General features: G+C 41.2%; 1 protein-coding gene across 2 annotated transcripts in view; it reads right to left on the minus strand.

The window, feature by feature from the left end:
• The window catches only part of AFF3 (ALF transcription elongation factor 3), a 337446-nt gene that overhangs the window by 45074 nt on the left and 268591 nt on the right, over window positions 1-23781 (minus strand). The window contains exon 10 of one of the 2 annotated variants that reach the window (XM_068924417.1): window positions 6973-7138. In XM_068924417.1, the coding sequence (XP_068780518.1) occupies window positions 6973-7138 (166 nt within the window). Of the gene's footprint in view, window positions 1-6972; window positions 7142-23781 lie in introns of both variants that reach the window. The other variant, XM_068924407.1, reaches the window with a different exon arrangement.

The raw sequence follows: 23781 nt of genomic DNA on the forward strand, positions 1-23781 counted from the left end.
GCAAAAAAAAAAAAAGAAATGATGGACTAGATGGTCAGTAGATGGCCAGTCTAACCATCCCCTTAAGCCTGCAGAAGCCAACGTTAAAAGTCTCCTAATTACATTAACTGGACCAAAATTCTATTCACTAGGTGTAGGAGTAATCAGAAAGCATGTTGTGAGTCTAACCTGAAAACCATCACTGCTCTACACTCTGCTTGGAAAGATGTTGGCGCAAGAGAGAATATCCACACTGTAATTTCAGTTATTTAAAGAAGGTGCCTGAAGTCTACACAGGTTTCCTGCATAGCCAAGGATGTCTCCAGAACTGCCCACTGGGGGCTCTATTCACTCTACAGGGAGCAAAAGTTCCTAAAGTAAGCAAAAAAGTTAGATGCTGTAATTCAGATGATGCAAATATTCCCTCTCTCTACAGTGGCTAATTTACTCATTAGCCAGCTAGCCAATACCTACTGGAAGTTTGCTGAATTGTACTAAGTTTATTTTTTCTTAATCATACTCCTTAATATCTTACATGATGAATTTCGTTCCTGAGCCGTAAACCTTGAAGATGGGCGGGCAGCCTTTCTCTTGGCTGAAGACATATTTTTAAAACTCTTAACTCTTCATGTTAAATATACAGCAGTTCTTAACTGCTGCAGAGAATAGAGACGGATTTGTTTGGTGCTACTCATTACGTATATATGAAACTTACTAGACATACAATAAAAAGTTCAGTATACACAGACCTCTCTGCAGTCTTCAGTGTATGTATTTAATAAAAGGACATATAGCAGAGGCATATGGGAAAAAATACCTCTGTCCGTAAGTATAGGCTAGAGACAAGGTAGCTTAAAGGTTCAAAAGAACTTTCAGCATTTCTCTTACATCCCGTTCTGTCTCTCTATGTATCTTGTCATTCTCTAAAACAGTGGTTTGTAAAATAGGGATTTCAAGGGATAACAGTAAACCGCAGAAAATCATGATTAACTGCTACAGTGTCATTAACTTAGAAATATGGTACTTTCCTACAGTGATATATCTACTGTTTAGGTGGAATAACTACACTTTCATCAGCCTATAAGCCAACTGTGACAACTAAAAAAAGATGTCAGCAGTGTTGCAAGCTTTACTAATTTTGTCAGGACTCTTAGGACGCTCACTGTTTTTTCTTAAAGCCCCTTTTTCTGGGATCATGGTCTTAAGTACATATCATGAATTTATTTAAAGAAAACTTCCAGTCCATGTGGCTGGAAAAAAAGGTGAAAAAACCCCACTTCATAATGTGTCTTCTTAAAGCTAAACGCTAACAGCCCATAGAGTAAATTAAAAGAATCCAAATTTTAACAATCAGAATTTTTAAACTTGTCTCATTATTTTTGTGGCCTGACACAGTTTTGGAATATCTTAGATTGTTCGTTTACATCAGTGATACCAATTTACTTTTGGAAGTATTTTATTCAATTGATTGCTCTAACTGAAAAGTATTGCACTTTGAAATCCCTTACAAAAGCAAGGTACCTTGCAATGGAACATAATCATGACAGCCAACAGAGAGCAGCAGGCCTCGTAAAAATTTACTTGAAAGTACTCAACAATTCATCTTACATGCCTACTTGCAATTATTTGTGTGAGGAAAAGAAAATCCCTAATTCTCTAGTCCACATCATCCCCCTAAGCAGGTCACATACCATTCCACAGAAGAAAAGCTGGCTTGCCCAGAGTGAGAAACTTTCAGCAGCATATAAGGATGGAAACGTGCTGAGATCCAGAAGGATCAGGAAGCAGAAAGGTCTCTGTCCCTTAGCTTTTTTGTCAAAGAAATATGCTGCCCTCAAGGGCACATTTCAATAAAAACTAGGCAGCTTTTATTTGTGTTAAAACTGATAGTGCTCAGATGGGCTGCACCAACAGGAACAACTGGTCTGCGGTAAAGCTGACTTGCAACGAAAACATGAATTTGCCATGAAAAGCCAAACCAGGAAACTGTACCAGAGCAAGGCTAGTTGCAGGGACCAAGGCATCACAGACTTACATGTGAATCAGGCTTCATCTCAGATACAGAAGGATGCGATACACTTCCTTAGAAAATGTGGGTAGATTCATCAGTACAGTGCAGACAACTACTTTTGGGCTAGCTGATGAGTTCCTCTACAGTCAGTGGACTCCTCTTCTGGGGCGTGATTCACTTCATCTTGAAATATATGTCTGAAATAGGACAGATGAGCTGGGCCCTAGAAACATCTGCTCCTCTCCTCTGACTGTAAAGGGGAGGCTGAGATGACGAGCAGCTGTAGGTATCTACAGTACAGTTGTCCAAATTTAGCTGAGATGCCTCCCACATAGTGTGTCCGTATACCTTAGATCTCTTCAAAGCTACAAGTACCACCAGAGGCACCAGTGGCAGGGCTCCAAAAGAAATATTCTTCAAAACATATTATCCAGAAAAGCTTGCTGGGCTGAGGGGCTATTAAACGGTGTAAAAGTGATGGGTTCGCTACACTTCTTATTATAAAGAGGGACTTCAGATGTAGTTAATTCCGTGGTAAATTTGAAGCATGATACCACTTTCATCAATAGCCTATAATACTGTGCATGTACTTAACCCACTACGGGGTAGGAATCAGGCATCACTGCAGCACACTTAGTCTACTGTAAATCCACACGCTAGTTTCCCCTTATGATAACTTGCCTGTGTAGCCCTACTACCAAAAAATTCATTCAGGGCAACCCTCATACGAGGACCTCATACGAATGTGGTGCCTTTTAATTGTATTTAAGATATAGATAATAACAATAACAATAACGATAATAATAATAATAAGAAGAATTATTATTATTTTATTGCTACTACTATCAATACTGTTACTACCACTTTATCAAACTGGACCTGGGAGTCCCATGTGTTAGGCATGGTGAAGACATACTGTAAGAGGTGGCTCCTGCCACTGAGAGTTTTCTGGGAGGAAGGGAGAGTTGTTCGTAGTCTTTGCCCCAAAACGGTACACATGAGACAGCTAGAGCCCATGAATGCTATTAGCAAAGGCAAAGATAGCGTCCACAGTTGGTCTAGTGGCAAAATCCACTTTTCTTCAGAGTGTACCAGTCAGGAAATGCAATCAAGACTCTTGCAGAGATTGGTGGAAGCAAAATTTTTTTTGGAAAACAAGACAGAGGAAAAATAGCCTGCTCAACCCTAAAACTACAACTCTTCTTCCCCTCCCTTCCTATTGAAGTCCATCAGGGGAGAAAGATTGGTGAGGTGACAGGAGCACGCCCACCAGTTAGCTGGTCTGCTGGATACACCTACGCTTCCTATTTACTGAGATAAAAAGAAGAGAGTCAATGCCACACAATGCCTGAGGGAACAGCAGGAATTCACAGGCAATGGCTCCTCAGCTGTTGATACCAACGTCCAGGCAGTTGGAGGACTTGATGCACAGTGCTGTGGTTGGATGCTGCTCTTTGCTGATGAAAAAGAAAGGTTGGGAAGAGCATTACTATACAAATCACTTCAGCTTTGACCTGATCAGTCATAACCTGGAAGCTTGAGACCAAATAGTATATAGATTGTGATGATGGTATAAGTATGGACAAAAGGTACGTGTGAAAAGGTGGAAAAAACTTTAATGGCTGTTGACTGGTCACTACAGCGGAGGCTAGAAAGGGGACTGCATCTGATGTGTGGGAATGGCGGGGCTCAGGGCAGGACGACTTGTTCAACAGCCTGGCTACTGAAAGGAGCTGTGATGCAACAGCCACTGATGCTCTGTCCCATGCAACGGCTTCTCTACTTCCCTCCTACCAGTTCCTCCCTCTAGCCCTTCCCACATAGAGAAGTTCGCATGGAGTTCACCGGCTGTCCAGCCAGGATCAGCCTTTTTAAAGATCTGCATGATAATTCAATGCAACAAAGAATGAGCAAATCAAATTCCGAGCTTGTGAAATTTAGCTCTTTCGATGGAGGTCAGACCTAAGTTTTTTTCTACTGTCTCAAATAATTGGAAGGATAAGACGTCACTGTTTTCCAGAGTCCTCATTTATGACGTTAGGGAAGGTCATGCGAAGAATTCATGACCTCAGCAAAGAAACAGGAGATAGAAGTCTCAGTCCCTTGTTCATAATTTCAGGTTTGGCAGGCCACAAAACCGTAACTACTCACATTACTGTCTGAGGCACCTTAATTTGTCTGCATCACTGAAACCAGTCTGAATGTTGCCTCCTGTTCTAGCTCAGCCATTACTCTTAGTTTACTGCAGACATAAAGTGTAGACAGCTGAGCTTGTCACTCCAGGCTTTCAATAGTCAATGAAAAGAAACAGACACTTTTAGGGTGCAATTCATCTAATCTATTTTATACGTATGCTTTGCAATGAGCTACTTTCACACTCTAGGCGACTGCATTTAGAAGCTGAAAACAACTCAAAAGATCTCAAAATGAGATGAGGTAAAAATACAGAGCAAATGAAACAGGAATCCAAATTCCGTACAACTTCAAATGCAGAAGATACCCTGTCCTAGAAATTAAATTCTCTGAGCGTGTTCATGTGATATTTCAGATTATGGAAAAAAAGAATCAAGGGCTCATAATGGTCTACAGATTTCCAGATGAAGATTCTCCCAACTTGGAAATACAGATTTCCCACCCAGTATTGTACCTACATGTATCAATATCTGCTTATGCAATGACAAAGATGCATTTGATGCATTCTTCTATCTTATCTGATAGACGAAGCTCATCTTAAAACCATAACCGGGATTGAGTCCACTAACTAAATTTAGGTGGACAGGGTTTCCCTCTAAAGACCTTCCATGGACTTGTCTCTCTCCACTTACTAGGTAAGAACATGGCATACACTTTAGAAAGATACCTTCGCTCTGTGCCTAAAATGTGAGTTAAAGCACTGATGCAAGGCAGGTAGGACTTCCATCCAGAGGCCTCACATAAACACGTTTTCAGCTGATGCCATCAGCTGCATGCTGGGCCTGGGAAAATGCTGGCTCTTGGAAAAGCGCAGATGACCTACTTCCTTGGGACCCTAACCCTATCCAGGTGAATCTCATGGCCTCTGCCATACCCCATGAAGGAATGAGTTATGATAACCACTGCAGCTACCAATTTTTTTGAGTCCTTTATAGTTTCAGCATGTCCTAGAAGGCAAGCCACACAAATATAATGCAAGGAGACAAGCAATCTGTTGGAGCAGTGCAGCTGTTTTGTGACAATGATCACTGATAACTCAGACTCCATACAAAAGTAGTTCTACAGATCTCAAGAGGATATATATATATATATAAAGTACTTAATAGGAGACATTTCCTCCAAGTTTCCGTGACTTTCATTCCCTCCCAGAACACCCTTTCTGCCTGACTTAACGAAATCCATGACCTGCCTCAGTTAATTCACTTCCTGCGTTCCCTGAGGAATTGCTACTCTCAGTTCCAAGAAGCGCAGGTGATCTGTCTAGATACCCTTTCAGTTTAGTAAACACTTCTCTCTTCCTGGGTATGATGTTTCTCCCCGTTTTATCTCATATTACCTTTTCCCCCATGAGCTTCTTAGTTCCTTCTCTTTCTCCTTTTAGTCCCTTCCTTCCTACCTTCTGAGATCCCATACAGAGTGAGAGTGAAATCTCTGCAATAATTGCAGCAGGGAACAAGACAGAGAGAGAACAAAGTCTTAAAGGGTAGAATGAGAACTCAGAATGGGAAATAAGAAATTGGACAGTATAGAGAGGGGATCAGGGAAGGAGAGACTAAAGGAAAGAAAAGAGAGAGGAAAGAAAGGAGAGAACTGGAGAGATTTAGGAATAGGGTGAAAGTGAGAGGAAAATTAATTGGAAATGGATCTGAAAATACTGTGTGGAAAGAGAGAAAGGAAGACATGTTAAATAAGGAATAAAAGTGACAAAACTCAAGATGTACAAAGGACATTTCTGTGAGTGCTGTACTTCGCCTGACAGAAAACATGGCCCCAAATACTGAGCAAAATACACGAAAAGGCTTGCTGGTATTCAGTATAATTTTTCAGGGTGAGAGAATAGGGGAGACATGGTTGTTGCAGGAGGAAGTCCTATGATTGGGTGCTTTATGAGGAACAGGCAAATCTACTGACTGTATTTCATGTGTCTTCACAATTTTGCTGCTAGATTTTTGAATCTTTTTACATATATTAATGTGTGATGTGGCTGTGGAGTTCGTGGTTTTATACTTAAGGTGTGTGTTGTCCAAAACACATAAAAATATCAAGCCTGGTAAAAAAAAAAAAACAAAAAACAGAGTAGAGAAAGCAGCCTTACAGTGCCTGTTGAGCACTCCACCAAGGTGAAAGCACGAGGTGGCAAAGCACTATCAGATAAATTGTAATATGGCTCGGGCTTCTCCACATACGGAAATTTTCAGTATTAGCTGTGTGGATGACAAGTTTAGTCCTAATATTTTGCACCATGAATAATTCAGTTTAGTCCCTTTTGGAGGTGGATTAAAGTAAATAACACAAAGGCAGCAGCACCAGAGAATAATTCACTTGGGGTGTAAGGGGAGGAACCTTCGTGCATGAGTGAAATACAACTGTTTTGCTTTAAAAACTCACCCTCAAACTGATTTTACAATAGCTTCCCTGTGCAGACAAGCCTTTAGTTCCCTCGCAGTGCTGGGAGCCTATATCAGGACTTACGCACTAAGCAAACTGTTATTTTGGAGGCAGAGTTGCACAAAACTTCAAGCAAGCTGTGAGCCTTGCAAGGAGCTCCACTCATCTCAAATTTGAGTAAAATATCACAGGGTTATTTCTTTATTTTTGTTTCAAATTTCTGAATATCTACCCCAGGATCCCCTGTCACTTGCATCTCAGAGCGTGCCAGGAGGAGGATCCCTGGGCTTTTCCTCTTCCATTTTTTGTGTGCGTCTCCCTCAGCCTCCTCGTGTTGGCTTGGCAGGAGTGGGTGTAAAAATGATTTGCTGCCCTAAGTCATAAAAAGCTGAAGTCCTTACCTCTGGGCTGGAGCAATGCGAGGGCTTGCTGCCGTCACTCTCGCTGGAGCTGCTTTCACTCTCTGAGTCAGACTCGGAGCTGGTCTCGGATTCACTGGAACTGCTGCTGCTTGACCCCTTGCTGGAGAGTCCTGCGGCTCGGGAATTGGGCTGCGGCACAACCAGGCTGCTGGCCCCGCACGCAGCCCACCGATGAGGAGGGAGGGAAGAGAAGAAAACAACAACATAAAGCAAACCATAAAGACTATAGTGTTCCAGCGAGCGTACCTATCTGAATGCCTGTAAATGTGTCTTTGCTGCTAAAGCATGGTGAAGTGAGTTGAACATTACGTTGTTTTAACTGTGGGGAAAAGACTCAGGGTTAGCTGCACATTCATTTAAATCCCCAACCTTTGCCATCCCTTCTTCATGTAAGGAAGGGTCAGTTTTTCATTTCAGCTTGCTTCTTTTCTCATTTAACAAACATTTTAGGATACATTAAAAATAGCTAACATGATAAAAAACAGAGTAGAGGAGGCAGTCTTACAGTGTCTAATGAATACTCTGCGCAGAGGTGAAAGTAGAAGAGGGAAAAGGTGAACAGTTAAGAAACTGAAATGAACTCTACAGTACCAGCCATTTACAAGTTGTAATAGTAATAGCGATAATAACAATCATCATCATAATACATCCTTTCTGGAGCTTCCTACTCACATCTTTTGTTCTTTATAACTCTTCACCTCTCCACAAACAGATTAAGCCAAGATGATGCGGTTACCTGTATGCATCATCTTGACATTGACAACCGCAAGAGCCAAGACTGGGATCCTGCAAAAGCTCCTAAGAGCTCAGGCTTGTCTTTTTGCACATCAGCAGTGCAGTGAGGTCAGCAGAGCTACTTGCCTTCTAAAAGTTATGTTTGCATGTAAGTGTTTGTAGTATCAGGCCTGACAGCAGGAGAAATGTATACTTTCCAGAAGTAGTTGACCATGCATGTTAAAATATCACAGTCATAAACACTTGGGTATGAAATGTCTTATTAAGTCATCCAGCTTATTCTCCAGGCAATGAAAGATTGTTCCCTATAGCCGGGTGCTTTTTTCTAGTGGGTTTTCCAATTTGGTTTTAAATGACTTGAGTGCAGCTTTCACTTTTACCCCTGGGAAACTTCTCTGCAAATGAACCCAAATTCCTCTGTCAGAAATTTCTCCTTGCATTCAACCTGAAGTTGCCCTTTCTAAATTTATTGTTGCCACTTATTATTTCATGCTATTACTAATAGTTACTATGATAAATTATCCTCCTCCCTTTTTGCCTTCACATATTTGCAGACTGTTTTCCTGCTCTACTTCAGTCATCTCTCAGACAAGGCCTTACATATTTACTTCTTCTGATCTTTCTTCGTAAGTCATTATCTCCAGGGATATGGGATCATTTTTATGGCTCTTTTCTGAACTCATTCCAATTTGTCTATATCTCTCTGATAACAGGATGCCCAAAATGGAGTGCTGCATTATAGATGGGTTCTCACTAGAGCCCTACAATGAAGGGCTATTACCTTCCTGCTCCCTGATGCGTTGCTTCTGTAAACATATACCAGAGCTGTGATGGAATATATAGTCCATTAACACTCCTACATCTCTTTCAACATTGCTTTCTCCAGAATTCCTCCACTGAATAGCTACATTTTAGATTATTAGCTTCCAGAGAGATTAGCTTGCTTTTTTTTTCCATACCAGATCTCATTTTCTTCTTTACTGCACATGCTTCTAGCTCCTTTTGATTTATGTCTCTGCCTTCAGAGGTGTCTGCAGCAACTTCTAATTTAGTATCAAATGCAAACTTAATTAAATGGTTATTCACTACCTTTTCCAGACCATTAATGAGACTGTTAAATAAACCCAGCATGAAACACACCGGTACCCTAATAACCATCTCTTCCTAACTCTGTTCTCCAGTGTTTATCATTACCCTTGTTTATGCTCTGTCGGTCCAATACTGTAGCTAATGCAATGTGATTTTGGAGATGCATTTTGTAAGAAATAATATCTGATACTTAATTACAGTTATGTTGCACTTAACAAATTGTCTTTACCTCAGAATGGTTTATCTCTGGTATCTGCTGGTATCTGCTACATGACATAAGCCAATTGTGACAGGCACTTTATGGGGCTTTGAAAAGAGGCCAAGCCACCAGAGGTGTGGTTATAACTCTGTGACTCTCCCTGCCGGCGCAGTCCCTGGCCCTATCCCCGCCTCTCCTAACATATGCCAACTCTTCCCCAGTGGACCGCCTGTCTCGTACAAGCTATTTTAGCAGAACTCCAGCCATATCGCCTTTTACTCACAGCTGTCCCCTCCCCACTCCTGGCCTCCTCCTTCTGCTAGGACAGGACACGGCTGCTCACGGTCTCTCCTGGCTACCTGGGCAATCCTACCGCCGTCAGCAAGCTTTCTGCACCCTCTGAGGCACAACAGGGCCAGATAGTACAGAAAACTTCACCTGTGGGCTGCCCATAATAACTAAAACAGGTAAAATACAAAGGAGAGGGAGGAGCTGATGTCTACTTGTATTTAACCTATTCCCCTCAAGGATCCTCTCATCACCATCAAGCAGTAGAGAGAGGCCACAGTAAAAGCTCGTGCTTCGGGGCAGGACGGCTCTGGCTCAGCGCCGTGTGCGCGCGGGCAGAAGTGCCTGCGCGCGCTCTCCTTGGGAGGCAGCGGGTCTGTCATCACGCAAAGGCATTAATGTGCCCGTTACAACGTATGTCTTCAAAAACTTGCCTTTTGCTATTTATACTGTTATTCATGGTATCTCTTTGTTTAGCTGGGGAACTGATTTTCAGGCAGGCATATGTATAACAGCATTAGCACACACAGGTGCCTGAAATGGTAACAGCTTCTAAGCTTGTGAAAATTTTCCTTTCCAGAGAAAAAAAACTGATATTTTGCATGCTACTTTGGGACAGTGCAGTTTTCCATTTGTCCAGCTCCCAATAAACAGCAGATATAAGTTGCTCACTTTTCTTAACAGATTACAGTCAATCCCTCGCTAATAAAATAGTGAGAGCTAAATAGCGGCCACTGTGAGCAGGTTTGATCTTCTTTTCCTTAAGGGAATATGAAAAGGTAAGTGCCTTTTCTGACACTATAGCTTTGGGAACTGCTTTTGACAGTGTCTGACTCTGACGGATTCTTAGTCCTCTCCACAACAGCATTGCGACTGTTGCCTGAAAAGTTCTTCAGCATCTCCAAAACATCTGCACATTTATGTCTTGCCCCTAGTGATTGTGGTTTTAATTTTCAAATCATCATTTTTGTTTGGCATTGACTAAAGTATTCAGAATTGCTATATGGGGGATGAGGGTGAAAAAAACCCCACAGTAATATTTCTTTCCTGTTGTGACATGAAATGTTTTTCTAAGCTGCTGAATAGAAATTGCTACTGCAGCCATAGATATAAAATATAACTGTTGGACTCTTCACAAACATCTGGAAATCTATGTTTGCTGCTCTAATGGTATACACTAGAAAAAATTTAACAACATTACAATATTTTCTCATTTATGATGATACTATTGAAGTCTCATGCCCCTCCTTCTACCTTTTCCACTTTTAAATATAGTGTACTTTTATAAGTATCCTCACTGTATTATATGGATCAGGGCAAAATCACCTACAAGTTTCTTCATGCTTTCTTATAAAAAATAGCCATTATTTCAAATTGATGACTTCTGTTTTGGACTGTTCTTTCTGAAGTATGTAAGCTAGATCATGCAGTCAAAATAAAACACCGATTTGCATTTTAATGACTATGTCACACAACATTTGTGCATATTTTGCTACTGGCTTATGCCCCAGAATTAATTACTACATCTTAGAAATGATATTTTTATTTTAAGCAATTAAACAACAATTTGGGTAAGAACCACTCTTCTTTAAAGCCCTTGATCAGAATGTGCACTCTCTGACTTAAGAGACAGAGTGAATAAATACTTCATAAAGGTGCCAGCAGCTCATAAGGCACTTCATAACCAAAACAAAATCTGAAGTTTCTGACCAGATACAGCCCCATCATCCCAGCTAAAGCGAGACCTGGACACCTGAACACCATGCAAGTCTCCAACAGCCTATTTGCTGCACTGCTCAATGGACTAGCCACCCTCCTTCGGTAAATAGTTAGATACCTTGTAGCCTAAACATTACTCAGATGTGCAGGCTCAGAAACACTTTGGTTTGGGGAGAATAATACTGCTTCCCTGCTCAAACTTATTTGTGATCCAGGTTGAGAGAGAGAGTCCTCTCACTCTCTGGAGGAGCCTGAGAAGTTAGTTGCAATGGGGCTAATTATTAGCTCTGTCAGACTGCATGGTCACGGTCAGCCTTTGAACAGTACCAGGGTGGTTTAAACAGCTGTCCAGGGAGGTGCAGGCATTTGCTATTCAGTTGATATAGAGAGAGATTCCCAAATCAGGTTGCCTCAGCTGTCCTTAGGAGGCCTCCTGAATTTAAGTACACTGGAGTTCAGTCCTACTCTATGCTCCATATTAAGCTGCAGCTTACAGGTACACTACTTTTCATGATAATAAACCACAACATCTAGCAGTGGGCGCATGAAATTACTAGGTAGCTAAACATAGGTTATATTGCAGTAATTCAGCCCCAGTATTTCAGAGGCAGACACCATGGATGCTTGATCAAGAAATAAAAAATGCAGTTCATTACCAAACTACAAATATTTGGTAACAATATTAATTTGATTCAAAGGGGAAAATCCTTCTTAGCATGAAGAATCTGTTATCCCAAGTCTCCATAACCTTACAGTGTGATGGCATCTTATATCCACTTTACATAGATATAAATGATTACCAAAAACACAGGGCAAGGGGGAATCAGGCCTTGAAGAAAAGACTGTGCCAAGAAAACATATCAGAACAACCCTCTGAAGTACTCTTCCGGCAACAAGAAAGAAAACTATGGAAATGTTCATGCTTCATACTTTTGACTCCAGTCAATCCGTGTAATTGACTTTGCAACAGCTGTATCCTGAGCCTTGCTATCATAAAGCTCAGGAACACTATCAGACTCTCTGTGGTGCATTTGCTTCCATATCCAGAGACAGGAAAACTTTTAGCTAGTGTCATCGGCATAGCTGTGATCACCTATACTGTTTTTCTTCTAAAATCACAATCCACAAAACCATCCACCAAGTGTTGTACCACTACCAAGTGGCCCAGGGCTCCCAGTAAGAGAATGATGCAACAGTTAGTATGAAGAGCTGACTTGAATAAACAAATTACACTGTTAAGGGTCACGTTGTCAACAGTGAGAGGTAAACATGGAAAAGGTGACTTAATTTGTACATGCCACAAATGCAGGAAAAAAATCCTAAGAAAGGTTATATGAACGTATGAAGTATTTCAAATGCCAAGAAAATCTGTCACTGTCTTAAGAGATGTTTAAAGATCAGGGGAAGTAGGCCAATTGTGCGAAAACAATACTCTGAAACAGACAGCCAGTCCCTTGGCTGGTATAAACTGTCATAGCTCCATTGACTTCAATTAAGCCACTCTGTTTTAAATCAAATGGTAAATCTGACCACGACTCTGAAATGATATTTCAAACTCAGTGATGCAAACATATTCCACGGTTTAAAAGAACTCTACTGGCAGAGTCTCTATTTTTATTCTAGATAAAAGTATCTGAAACACTATTTCCTTCTTCCCTTGAAACGTACCTAAAACCGAGCTAAGGTCTTTTGCGGCAAATGCTTTATCTCTCTGTTGTCAGAAGCAAATTCCACATAGCACATCCTCAAAGTACAAACAGAGAACATTGTGCCAAAATCTGTATAATTATCTCTACTGCCTGGTACTGAAGATATTGCAAGTCTCACATGCACATAGTTGGGAATTCCTGTGTTGATAATTGTGAATGAATCGCAGAGGCAATGGAAATGCCCACTTCTTCCTACTGCTTGCGTGTATTTTTCAAAATCCATTTTAGTAAAGGCATCTGAAGCACGCTTACCGCTGGTATCTATCCTGGACTTGCATATCAGCAATGCATATCAGCTAATGTTGTAACACCACATATGCAGCTGTAGAATGCCAAGAAATAGTACCATAAGGATAGCTTACCAGAATGTAAAAGGATGTCATCCATTTGTTCCAGGAATTATGGCCAAAAGGATGCTCAGAAAAAGGAGATGATACCATAAACCCTAGAATACTCATCCACTTGAGGGCTGCCAACTGTCTCCAGGTTTTAATATATGAAGGCTGGTTCTGTACTTAACATTACAAATGTGAACTTAAGGAGCTCCTGTTCTAGTTTTAGCTTTGCCATATGTTGTCTGAATGACCAGCTCAGCTGACCCTTCTAGGCCTCTGATTCCTTTATCTGGTCACCATCCTAGTCATAAATGGGAATGTCTGTACCTATCTACCTTCAGTGTATTAGGAGACATCCTTCATTACTGTGTATAAAGCACCTGAATATCCTTAGTCAGAACACCATGCAGAAGTGACCCAAATTTATGTTTCTGTACCTTTACTAACTGAGAGTATGAAACCAATTAACTGTTTGAGTTCTTTACAGTTATACATTGTGAAGATCTATTGTTTACTAAAGGAAAAAAGGCAGCTAGCCTTGCCATGGCCTTCTGTTTGGTCCTGAATGCAAAAAATTGAGCCTGGGCACTTCACTTTCTTCAGGTAAACAATTTCCCAGGAGTCTGTTAATACCTTTAGGAAACAGAGAAATGTTTTCATACCCCATTCCTATAATGGATGAGGTATGAAATGGGAGTTATGATGAGTGAGAGTCCTGGAGGTTGTTTGGCTTGTCACAATATATAATGCTTCTGTGAAAGTACTGCATTACCTTAGCCGTACCACCTTTGCACAGCACAACTAATAAAGCACAGCTGACAAGAACAGAGTTCATAGACTCCACCTATATTTTAACACTGTCCTTGGGAGTTGCTTAAATAGTTTGTGCTGACAAGACTGGAAGTATTATCTGATAATGCAAACCTAAGGTAAATCAGGTCTTTCTGGAGAGTCAAATGTGTGCTGTGTAATTGTAGCTTAATTGCCGGAATAGTCACCAAAGAAAAACAAATTGATAGAAGGAGTTGTTCAGAAAAACAAGCTATGAAGCTCAAAAGAAAAAAAAAATCAAGAAAATTCAGTCTAGCTTGTCTAGGGGGTGTCTATTTAAGATCTGGTTGATATAAGAAGCAAGGCAGAATCACAGCTCCCACCTTGAAAGAGCTTGGTAAAAAAGAGAAAAATACTGAAAAAAAACCCCTTTGGTTAAAAAAGAAATCCCTGTAATAAAATACTACATAGCAATTAATAGTGACATCATTGTATAAATAGCTCTATCAGAATGAGCGTGTGCCTGGGTATCTGAGATGAAAGAGTCCTATAGACCTGGAGCAGCATTAACGTGAGGATGAAGTGATTAGTCAGCAGGCTGACAGCTGTGTGAGGAGGCTGGTGCCAGATTCCAATGTATGCTTTCCACTGCTGCCAAGTGTTTGCTTGTCGTTCCAGATAAATGGAGCATCAGCAGTGTTTTATTTGACCTGCTCACAAGAAAAATAAAGCAACTCTGACTTCCTCAGTGTGCTTGTCGTTGACCTTGCATCAGCTGAATATGAGCAGTGGTCCAGGAAAGTTAACTCTTTAGTAGAAGGCGCCCTTAGCAGGCTTTTCTCACTGGTAGAATAGCTAGTCTCCTAAGGGCTCTAAGTATAGTGACTTAAAAAGTGCCAGGCACTTTTTATGTGCCTGATGCTGTGCCTATGTGCCTGATGCTGTTCTTGGAACATGCCCTTGGACCAGTGGCCTGAAGAATGATGAACACTTCAAGAATAGTCTATAAACAGCTGCCCTCCTGTTCCCAGTGTGAAATCTGGGAGACATTTCCACTGGAAGTTTTCTGAGGGGAAAAGAAATAAGTGGTATATGGAAGAAATTGTGGAGAAGATTCAGTCAGGCAAGACCGTGCTCTTGATCTCCCCCTGAGACCAGCAGATCAATGGTTGTTGTGTGGTTCCCTTCATATGTTCCCCGGAAGTTGTGTTTTTCTCCCTTTCCTTTCCCGGTTTGGTCATACTTAGTTAGGAAGTTTCTATTTCAGATCATATCTATTGTCTGGTTGAGGCCTGCTTTTATTGTTGGGTGGAAATTGGGCACAATGTCTTTGAATTGCGTATCTGAAAAGGAATGTAGGACACACTTTCTGGATCTTTAGAGCTCTTTATTTGAGGGTTCTCCTTCATGGTGGCTAAGGTGCTACAGAGTTACAACCGTACTTCAGAAGCAGCATCACTCAAAGGATTTTCTTGGGAGATATACCCTTTCCTTTTCTCCAAGAAGCAGATGAGAAGGGATGCCCTGGTTGAGATCAGCTTTGTTATTCCCTTCTTCTGTTGTAGAAATGGCCAAGTATACTGAACTGAAAAGATGTGTTGAAGTGACTCCACTCAATGACCACTGCAGTTTTTTCTTTTTCTATTTTCTTCTTTTTTTTTTTTTCTGAAGGTAGGGGAGAAAAAGAGTGGAGAGGGTAAGCAAATCAATTAATCTCCTATAACTTTTCAATTATACTTTTTCATATTAGAGTCTAGCTCTCAAGTCAATTTTTTCTTCATTCCAAAAGGCCCAGGAATGAGGTGAGAAACCTAGACAGATTTTGGAAGAAGGAAAAAGGACTCCTCTGGGCACAGCAGGTGCATCGTACTAGTGGCTGAGATTGTGGTCAGGCATAGTTTTTCCATATCTGATAACACTGAAGCTTTGGATGCCTTTCTGGCACTCATTGATTCCTCGTAATAACTAAGTGCATTCTTTTGGCCATTTGCTATTTTCTGCTTTTTCCTCTTCCCTATTTCTCTCTCTTCCCTTCTCACTTTGAGGAAATTCCTTTCCTGCTAGCATTTGGAATTACTGCACATGCAGTTGCCAACTGTCCCCAGGGAGCATGAGTTCATTTGTCCAGGTGAGATCAGATTACTTAGGTTCACTGAAGAAGGTAAATACACCCGGAGATGAGCTCTGTTCCACTTCTCAGGACATGGGTAAAAGAAATGCCTGCATTTCATTGGCTTGCCTGATGAGCCAGGGATGGAATAGGAGATGGTTCAGTTGTCAGAAGGTCTCATCGGGGTGGGCTAAAGTGAAAATAAAGATGTCATGAGGCTCCACACAAATTCTTTTTTGTCATGGGCAAGTACTTGAGATACTAAATCCCACCACCTGAAGAAAGACTTCTGCACTGATGGCTCTTCAAGAGAGAGAGAGTGCTCCATAGGAGATCCTTTTTCCTAAAATCTTGATCTGTCACTTATCAGGAGAGGAGGCCCTACTGCTTCAGACAAATAAGAAATTAGGGAATTACAGCTGAAGTCAATGAAAACAGGAAGAAAGGCTCTAATCTGATGAAGGGATGAATGGAAATAGAGTGTAAAGAGTGACAAGTACTAAGAACTGTTTGTAAGTCAGCTAGCAGGTGGCCCCTGAAGACCTCAACCAAGTCAATTTGCCGACTTTGTGAACAAATAAGGACTCTTACATCCAGGACTTTATATACTGTGCAAGGCTTGAAAAAAATGACTACACAAGAGTGTAGCTGAGTTAAATGAAGGTGGACTTGGACCCTTTTCATCAGATCTCAAAATAACTGGCCAGTGGTATATAGAACAGTGGGTCTGTATGCACAGTGTTTTTGTGCCCTTAACTAAGATAAATGTCAGATTAGTCATAGCAAGGAGCAGTGCAAAATGTTTGGTGGAATACGTAGAGTGACATTAAGTGTATTTCTGGAATATTCTGGAAATTAACCTGGGTGTTGTCTTGCTTTTCTCATTTTTTTCCTAAAGCATGAAGTACAGATGTACTTCTATCCAAGAAAAGGGCAGCTTTTGCTTCTGAGTGACAGCTTCATCAAGCCACAGAAGACGACCTCCGCACTACGGTCTAGGAGATTCCTTTCCCTCCCCTGCCTACCATTGCCTTATTTCAGAGATACTGTTAGTATAGCTAACATGGCTACCCATACAAACGGCTGGCCTTTTATAATTTTCAGACACAACTGCACCTCGCTTCGGGACGGCAGTCTTCTGCCTGATTCAACAAGGCCTTAGATATGGTTCTGTCTTGCAAGGTATCTCGCTAAGCTCTGAAAGTCCAAACACAGATGAACTTGTGCAGATAAAATTACTAACTACCATAATGGCTGTCCAAATGGGTGCAATAAATTTCAGCATGAGACAAACTCTCTCAGGTTTTACTGACTCTTAACGTTACTGCTGCCAGCTTTAGTGTTACTCTTTGACTCAAGCCATATTCTGTTGTCTCCCAAAGGTCTTTTTGGCCCGTCAGCTCTAATCAATATGCTGCCTTGAGATGGAGCTTGTTTTAAGTGGGTTTGCTCACCATAAAGAACCATATAAAGAAAATCTAACTTCTACTGCTTGTCAGTATATATCACTTCCTATGCAGAGCAGCATTTAGATGGCCTGTTAGTTGAATCCAAGTGCTCTCTTTTATATGTTTCAAGAAATGACAAATGCCTGGAAAAGTGCATAGTTGTTCTACAGAAGACATTAGGCAGACTCAGGAATGGCAAGCAGAACGGCTAATAAAGCCCAGGAATGTAGCAGAGAGGATGTTAAAAGCTAATTAGTTTGAGATTATTTGAAGACTTGTAAAAAGTTCTTCTATTCTCCATTCTGATGTAAGTATAGCCTGTTTTCCAGAAACATGCAAAACTATTTTAATATGTTTTTAGAAAGAGTTGTCCAGCATATTCTGTTTACCTATTATCTACATAATAGCTCAAAATAAAGGATGCTTAAAACCAATATCCAGCTGTTGAATATTTATTTGCCTGTGGGGTAGCGTTAGGTTTTCAGTGTTCTGAGCCACTGGGAAAAATCTTCTCCCAGACTGACCAGGCACAGATTTGTGACTCTTTATTCCGGCTTAGTAGCATCTCACTTTACAGCTTGAACTGGAGTACCTAGAAGTGCTCAAGAAGTGCGGGAATGTTTTGCTTAGTGAGGGTATCAGGATCTGACCCACTGTGCACCACAGCGCGTGGATGCCTGATGCAAGATTTTAAGCAGAGAGTAGCCTCTACTAATAACTCTTTGCTGTGCCTTCCTCAATCACAGTGTTTAACAGTGGCCTGTTAAAAAATAACAGAGAGTGATTAACAATGAATAAGTATGATAAGCACAAATATACCAAATCTATGTTAAGAAACAGTTATGCAAACTGCCTTTATATTTCAAAGGAAAAATCAGATGTGAATTGCATCCTTTTGTTAGACGTCATCCATAGAAAGCAAACTTGAGGCTTGTTTATGCACACACAGATGACTAGGGGAGGCAGAAATAAATTACAAAGCAAATATAATTTTATTTGCTTTATTAATCTAGAATGCATTACCGATGTGTCTGGACTCAGTGGCTCCCCAGTTGCACCCTCCTGTAGGATGTTATCAATCCTTTATTTCTACAAAATGTGCTACCAACTAGTAAGAAAAGCACTAGAACTGTATGACATTTTAATAAAAAAAATCAGTCTTACACCATGCTGTGTTCCGATGCAGTTATTCCTGTATCTGCCAATATATCTTTCAGTCCATATTTCATATGCTTTGCTGTTCTTTAACTACCATGCATCTTTTTTAGATTTCTTATGATATTACAATATTACTAAGATATGCACAGATGCCTTTGCCTATTTTTCAATGTAGCTTTTGTTCTCCCTGTGAGGCAGAAAGGAAATACGTGCATGATAGAGGGGAAGGGGCTTGGAAACAGGGAGAAATACTGCTCATCAGTGCTGTTTCTCACTCCTAGTGCCCACAACAAGCTGTTGTCCTCTTCCCCTCTCTCTGTCTCAAGGCTAATAGGCCCCTTTTGGCTCCCTGGTGTTTGTATCACGATATCTCAAGCAGACTCCTCTGTCCTCTGCCTGAGCTCTTGCATGCTCCAGGATGTGCTGCACGAAGTGGTGGGCATGGAATTATGATTAGCAGCACGATCCAGCAGGGAGACAGTTAAAGGTATGGGAGTCAACATGTGTTGCAGCTAGGAGTTGAACGCCCAGCTGTGAGGATATACATTTAGCATTTCTTTAAAACTGTGTGCATCAGGACACCTGTCTGCAGCTGGGAAAGGGGGCCAGCAGAGGATTCTGCACAAGGGCTTTGCAGAGAAGATGACAGAGATAGATAGGTTTCCAGGAGAATATGGTTTTCCACAGTCACTGCAGCAAGAAGATAGCTCTTTGGGATTTTCAGCTTGGGGAGAAAGATCAGGTGCTCAGTCTTTGCCATTAGCTTAGACACTAGGGGAAAGGGCTAGAGGACTTTATTGATAACTAGCTTGAAGACCCCAGCAGGCCTTCAGACAAAAAGTTTTATTGATCATAAAAGTCATTAAAAGTAATTCCTCAGGGAAAAAGAAAAATAAACTCAAAAGGATGAAACAAAGCAGGAATCTCCCATTCCTGAGAGCATTCTGTTTGCATTCTGTGCATGAAACTGAAAGGAAATACTGTAAGAGTGAAACTCCCAAGTAATAGAACCAAATGCTTTCTCAGGGAAGGAGGAAACACTTTTTCATGGTCTTAGATTGCAACAGAGAAAGATGTTGACGGGCTTTGCATAGGCCAACGGTACCCTGGGCTGCAGGGCACCCTGTAGCCTATAGGTGGAGCGAGGTGGTTGTTCTGATCTGTTCAGCCCTGGCCAGACCTCATCCGGAGTACTGTTGCCCAGTTCTGGGCTCTCCAGTACATGGAGATAATGGAGCAGGTCCAGCAAACAGCCACAAAGATGATTAAAGTAGTGAAGCACCTCTCACATGAGGTGAGGCTGAGTGAGCCGGAGCTGTTCAGCCCGGAGCAGAGAAGGCTCAAGTTGGATCTGATCAATGTGTGAAAATACTTGATGGAAGGGAGTAAAGAAGATGGAGCCAAACTACTCTCAGTAGTGCCCAGTGACAGGAAAGGGGCAATGGGCACAAATTGAAATGCAGGAAATTCCATTTAAACATAAGAAAAAAACTTTTTATTGTGAGAATGGTTGAACAGTGGAAGAGAGGTTGTGGAGTCTCTATTCTCAGAGATATTCAAAACCTAACTGTACACAGTACTGGATAATCTGCTTTAATTGATCCTGCTTTGAGCAAGGGGTTGGACCAGATGATTTCCAGAGTTTCCTTCCAGCCTCTGCTGTTCTGCAAGTCTGTAGGATTGGCTCAGGTACCGCTAACACTGGTGCTCTGTGGCAACACAGAGCTCAGTGTGGGATATGGAATATGTGGGCAGCGAATTGCTGGTGAGCTCCTTTGGCTGTGAGTGTCTCGCCTTGTTTTTTTAAAGCTTGTTGAGATGGCTATGTAACACCATTGCCCCAACACGACTGAAGTGGCTGGAAAACTTCTTTCTCCTTCAAACATTTCTGGTTCTCTTTCTGAAGGGGTCAGCAATTTTTGAGGCAGCCCATAAGGTCACGCTTTCTCTGTTTAATTGCACTTTACAGCACCTCCCTCCTTCTATAAAACCTTGCTATTAGGAGACTACTTTACTCTTTTTTGGAGACTCTCTGAAGTGTAGTAGTCTAGCATCACTGCCCAGAGCAGCTGCTGACAATGCCAACGCACTGAGGGCTGCAAAATCCTTCCTTTCTGAAATCAAGAGTAGAAAAGATCGTCATGAAATAATGGACTAATGTGGCCATTCTATCTATGCTACTCATAAATTAGATTTTGAACCTGGCAATTGCAGGGTAATTAGGAGGAGAGTAGCTTTCCTGTAGGAACATATATTTCCTAGTCTGCCTGCCTGAGACACTCCAGTTTAATTTTTCCTTTGTTCACTCAGCTCAGAGAACTGCAATTACCAAAGGTGATAGCCCAGTGGCGATTTTAGAATCATGAAGAGACTTGGCACAGAAATGAAAAAAAAAAAAAAAGGACAGGCATCACTAGTAATTAAAATAATTTTGAATTAGAGTGACTATTTCAATAATTGCTTTTGGACTATGATCGTCACTACATGACCTATCCTTATGAATTACTAATCCAGTGAAATAACACTACTATGCAGAGGGAGCTTGAAAAGACAGCTTCACTAAACATGTAACCTCATGAATGAGAGATAAGTAGCATCTGGACAGACATTTCTTAATAGTAGGTGATGCCATGCAACTGATCACTAGCAGCCAGACAATTTTTAAACCCTTCTTCCCCCTTTGGCCCTGTCAGAGAGGCACAGGAAACAGAGCAGGAATTCCCATCTCGGGTGGCCAGAAGAAGGTTTCACATCATTAAAATAGATGATTTCCTTCATCTAAGAGCCTCGAAGGAGCATAAATTACAAACAACATCAAAGCAAGTGAGAAGTTTTAGAGCACACTGTCAAAGAGACTGCTGGGGTTTCCGTGGTAGATTTCCATTTTTAAGGAGTCTCAGCAATTTACTTTCTTTCTCAAAACAATTCCATATGTCTGTGGATTATTTAAGGTTGTTTTGACTTTTGTTGTCATGGGTTTTACAGAAACAATATCACAATTATTTAACATAGGGAAATAAAGTTAGACAGACAGCGCCTGCAGTTACAAATTACTTGGATGATCTCATGGATGAAAACTTTGGAAACTTTTCCTGTGCTCTCCAGGGTTAGACAGCATGATTCTAGACAAAATGCAAAGCAGCATAACTAACTGGACGTAAGTATAGAGCTGATGCTGTACAAATACAGCAACTAATTATTCAGGTTGCTGTAACCAATTTTACAGGATGAAACACAATGGCAAGTGTGACACAAGAATAAAGGCTGTGAGATATGTTGGCCTGACTTGAAGAAGACCTGAGAAACTTTGCTTAATTATTGGTGGAATTTATCTGATAAAAAGCACAGAGGCCATCTGTGGTTTTAGATTAAAAGTCATTAGTGCAAGCTGTGAATGGATTCATATTAGCTCCATAAGTTAGGGTAAAGAAGTGAGTATTAATAGAGAAGGCATGGAGAGAGTATGTGCTAATGAGGTTATTAGCTAGTCCTGAGGACATGGCTCCTGCTGAGTGTGGGTATTAAGTGCTTTCCCCTCATGGGAAGGTTGGCATTAGTGTCTGGGGCAGGGACTGTGCAGGACACCAGTGTGCCACACCTCAGCCTGTGGTTCCTTTCAGGAACTCTGCAAGGCTGCGGTTATATTCAGCAGTGATCCACAAACTAGATCCCAGGCTGTATTGGCCACATCCACAAAATTGGGCTCCATCTAAGAGGAGAAGTAAGCACAACAAAGGAAGGGGCTATGAGAAGTGTTCTCACTTCCCTGGCTAGCACTGATCCCTGAGACCCTGGGGGAAGTCATGCCTCTCAGCTGGGCCCCTCTGCCTTGGCTCCCCCGAAAGTCTGTGGAGAACCAGACTGAAGAGCCCCAGGTCACTGGAGGAGACGCTCATCATGGAGGATGCGTCTCCAACCACTTCAAATGCCCACAGTGGGTAACCAGGCAGGAGGGGCCAGTTTTATGCTCTGTCATGTCTGAGCATGCTTCTGCTGTGCTGTTCTGGCAGCCAACAACCATACAAAATAAAGAGCCTTCGGAACAAAGCACTAGTCTGAAACACTTTCCTTTAAGGGAAGGACCTCTCCTTATTTCACTTATGCATGAATGCACAGGTGTTGCCCAGAAAAAGGGGAAAAGATCTAATTGTTTCCTAGCAGCAAATGCCAGACTCTTAAATCTGTCATTTTCTGCTAGTGAATTATTTCAAATTTTATTCATAGTTCTTACCTAACAATGCTTCAAAAAACATTTTCATAAATTTTGTATCAATAGTTTAAAAGCTGTCACTGTGTATGATTTTCAGAGTGACCTCTGATTCAAGTTTGATGACCAGGAGAGGACAACAGTGAAAGACTGATAATACATAATAATCATGTGACGTAAGAAGGAAATGCTAAAGTGTGCATTTCTAATGAGTTCACTCTGATGGGTGTACTTCCCTCGACTAAACCATAACAGCATCAATCCTCCACGCTAACTGGGAGTAGCTCCTTCTCATGTCAAGCTTATAATTTAAAGCTGGTTACCTTCTGTCTTGAACATGTTCATTCGGTAATTCAAAGCTCTGACTCATTGGTTCAGGTCTTGATTGTGACCCTGATTTGATGACTGTATTGTTCATTGTTAATTAGTTTGTTGCAGTTCGAATATGGTTATGGGTTTTACATTTGTTTGCTTATTTTTAGTATCCTGGGCAAGTTCATTTGGTCCAACTGCAACATAAGTCATGTCAACCAAAGATGTATGTAACTTAAACAAGACACTTCCTAGCCATGTGGCTCTGCAGCCAAATAAATAACTCTACCCTCCACAAGATGGTAGCAAGATTAAAACAAAGCTACCAGAATGCTATCTTATTTAGCAATTAAACTAAAAAACCCTCAAGGTCACAATATTGCCTTTAACAAGCTCTTTACCAGGTGCAAAACAAACCTAAGGCGATCACTTCCTAACTTAGCAAACTCTGTTTACATCTCAGCTTTGGAAACATATGTTGTTAATTTTAGAGTTGCAGTTGCGATGTGAGCTGGGTGTCACTTAAAAAAAAAAAGAAAGAAAAAGAAAAAGAAAAAGTGTGACTTTGGGGGGTAATTATTTCTCAGCACAGGTGCAGAGAGTGCATCTGAGTGCCTTAAATGTTCAAACAAGCTAAGCTTTGATTCAGTCAGTCTAGAACCTATCACAACCTGAAAATAGCATCAAAAAATCTATTCTTTCAGGCAT

This window comes from Struthio camelus, chromosome 1 (assembly GCF_040807025.1).
Source record: "Struthio camelus isolate bStrCam1 chromosome 1, bStrCam1.hap1, whole genome shotgun sequence".
Lineage (NCBI taxonomy): Eukaryota > Metazoa > Chordata > Aves > Struthioniformes > Struthionidae > Struthio > Struthio camelus.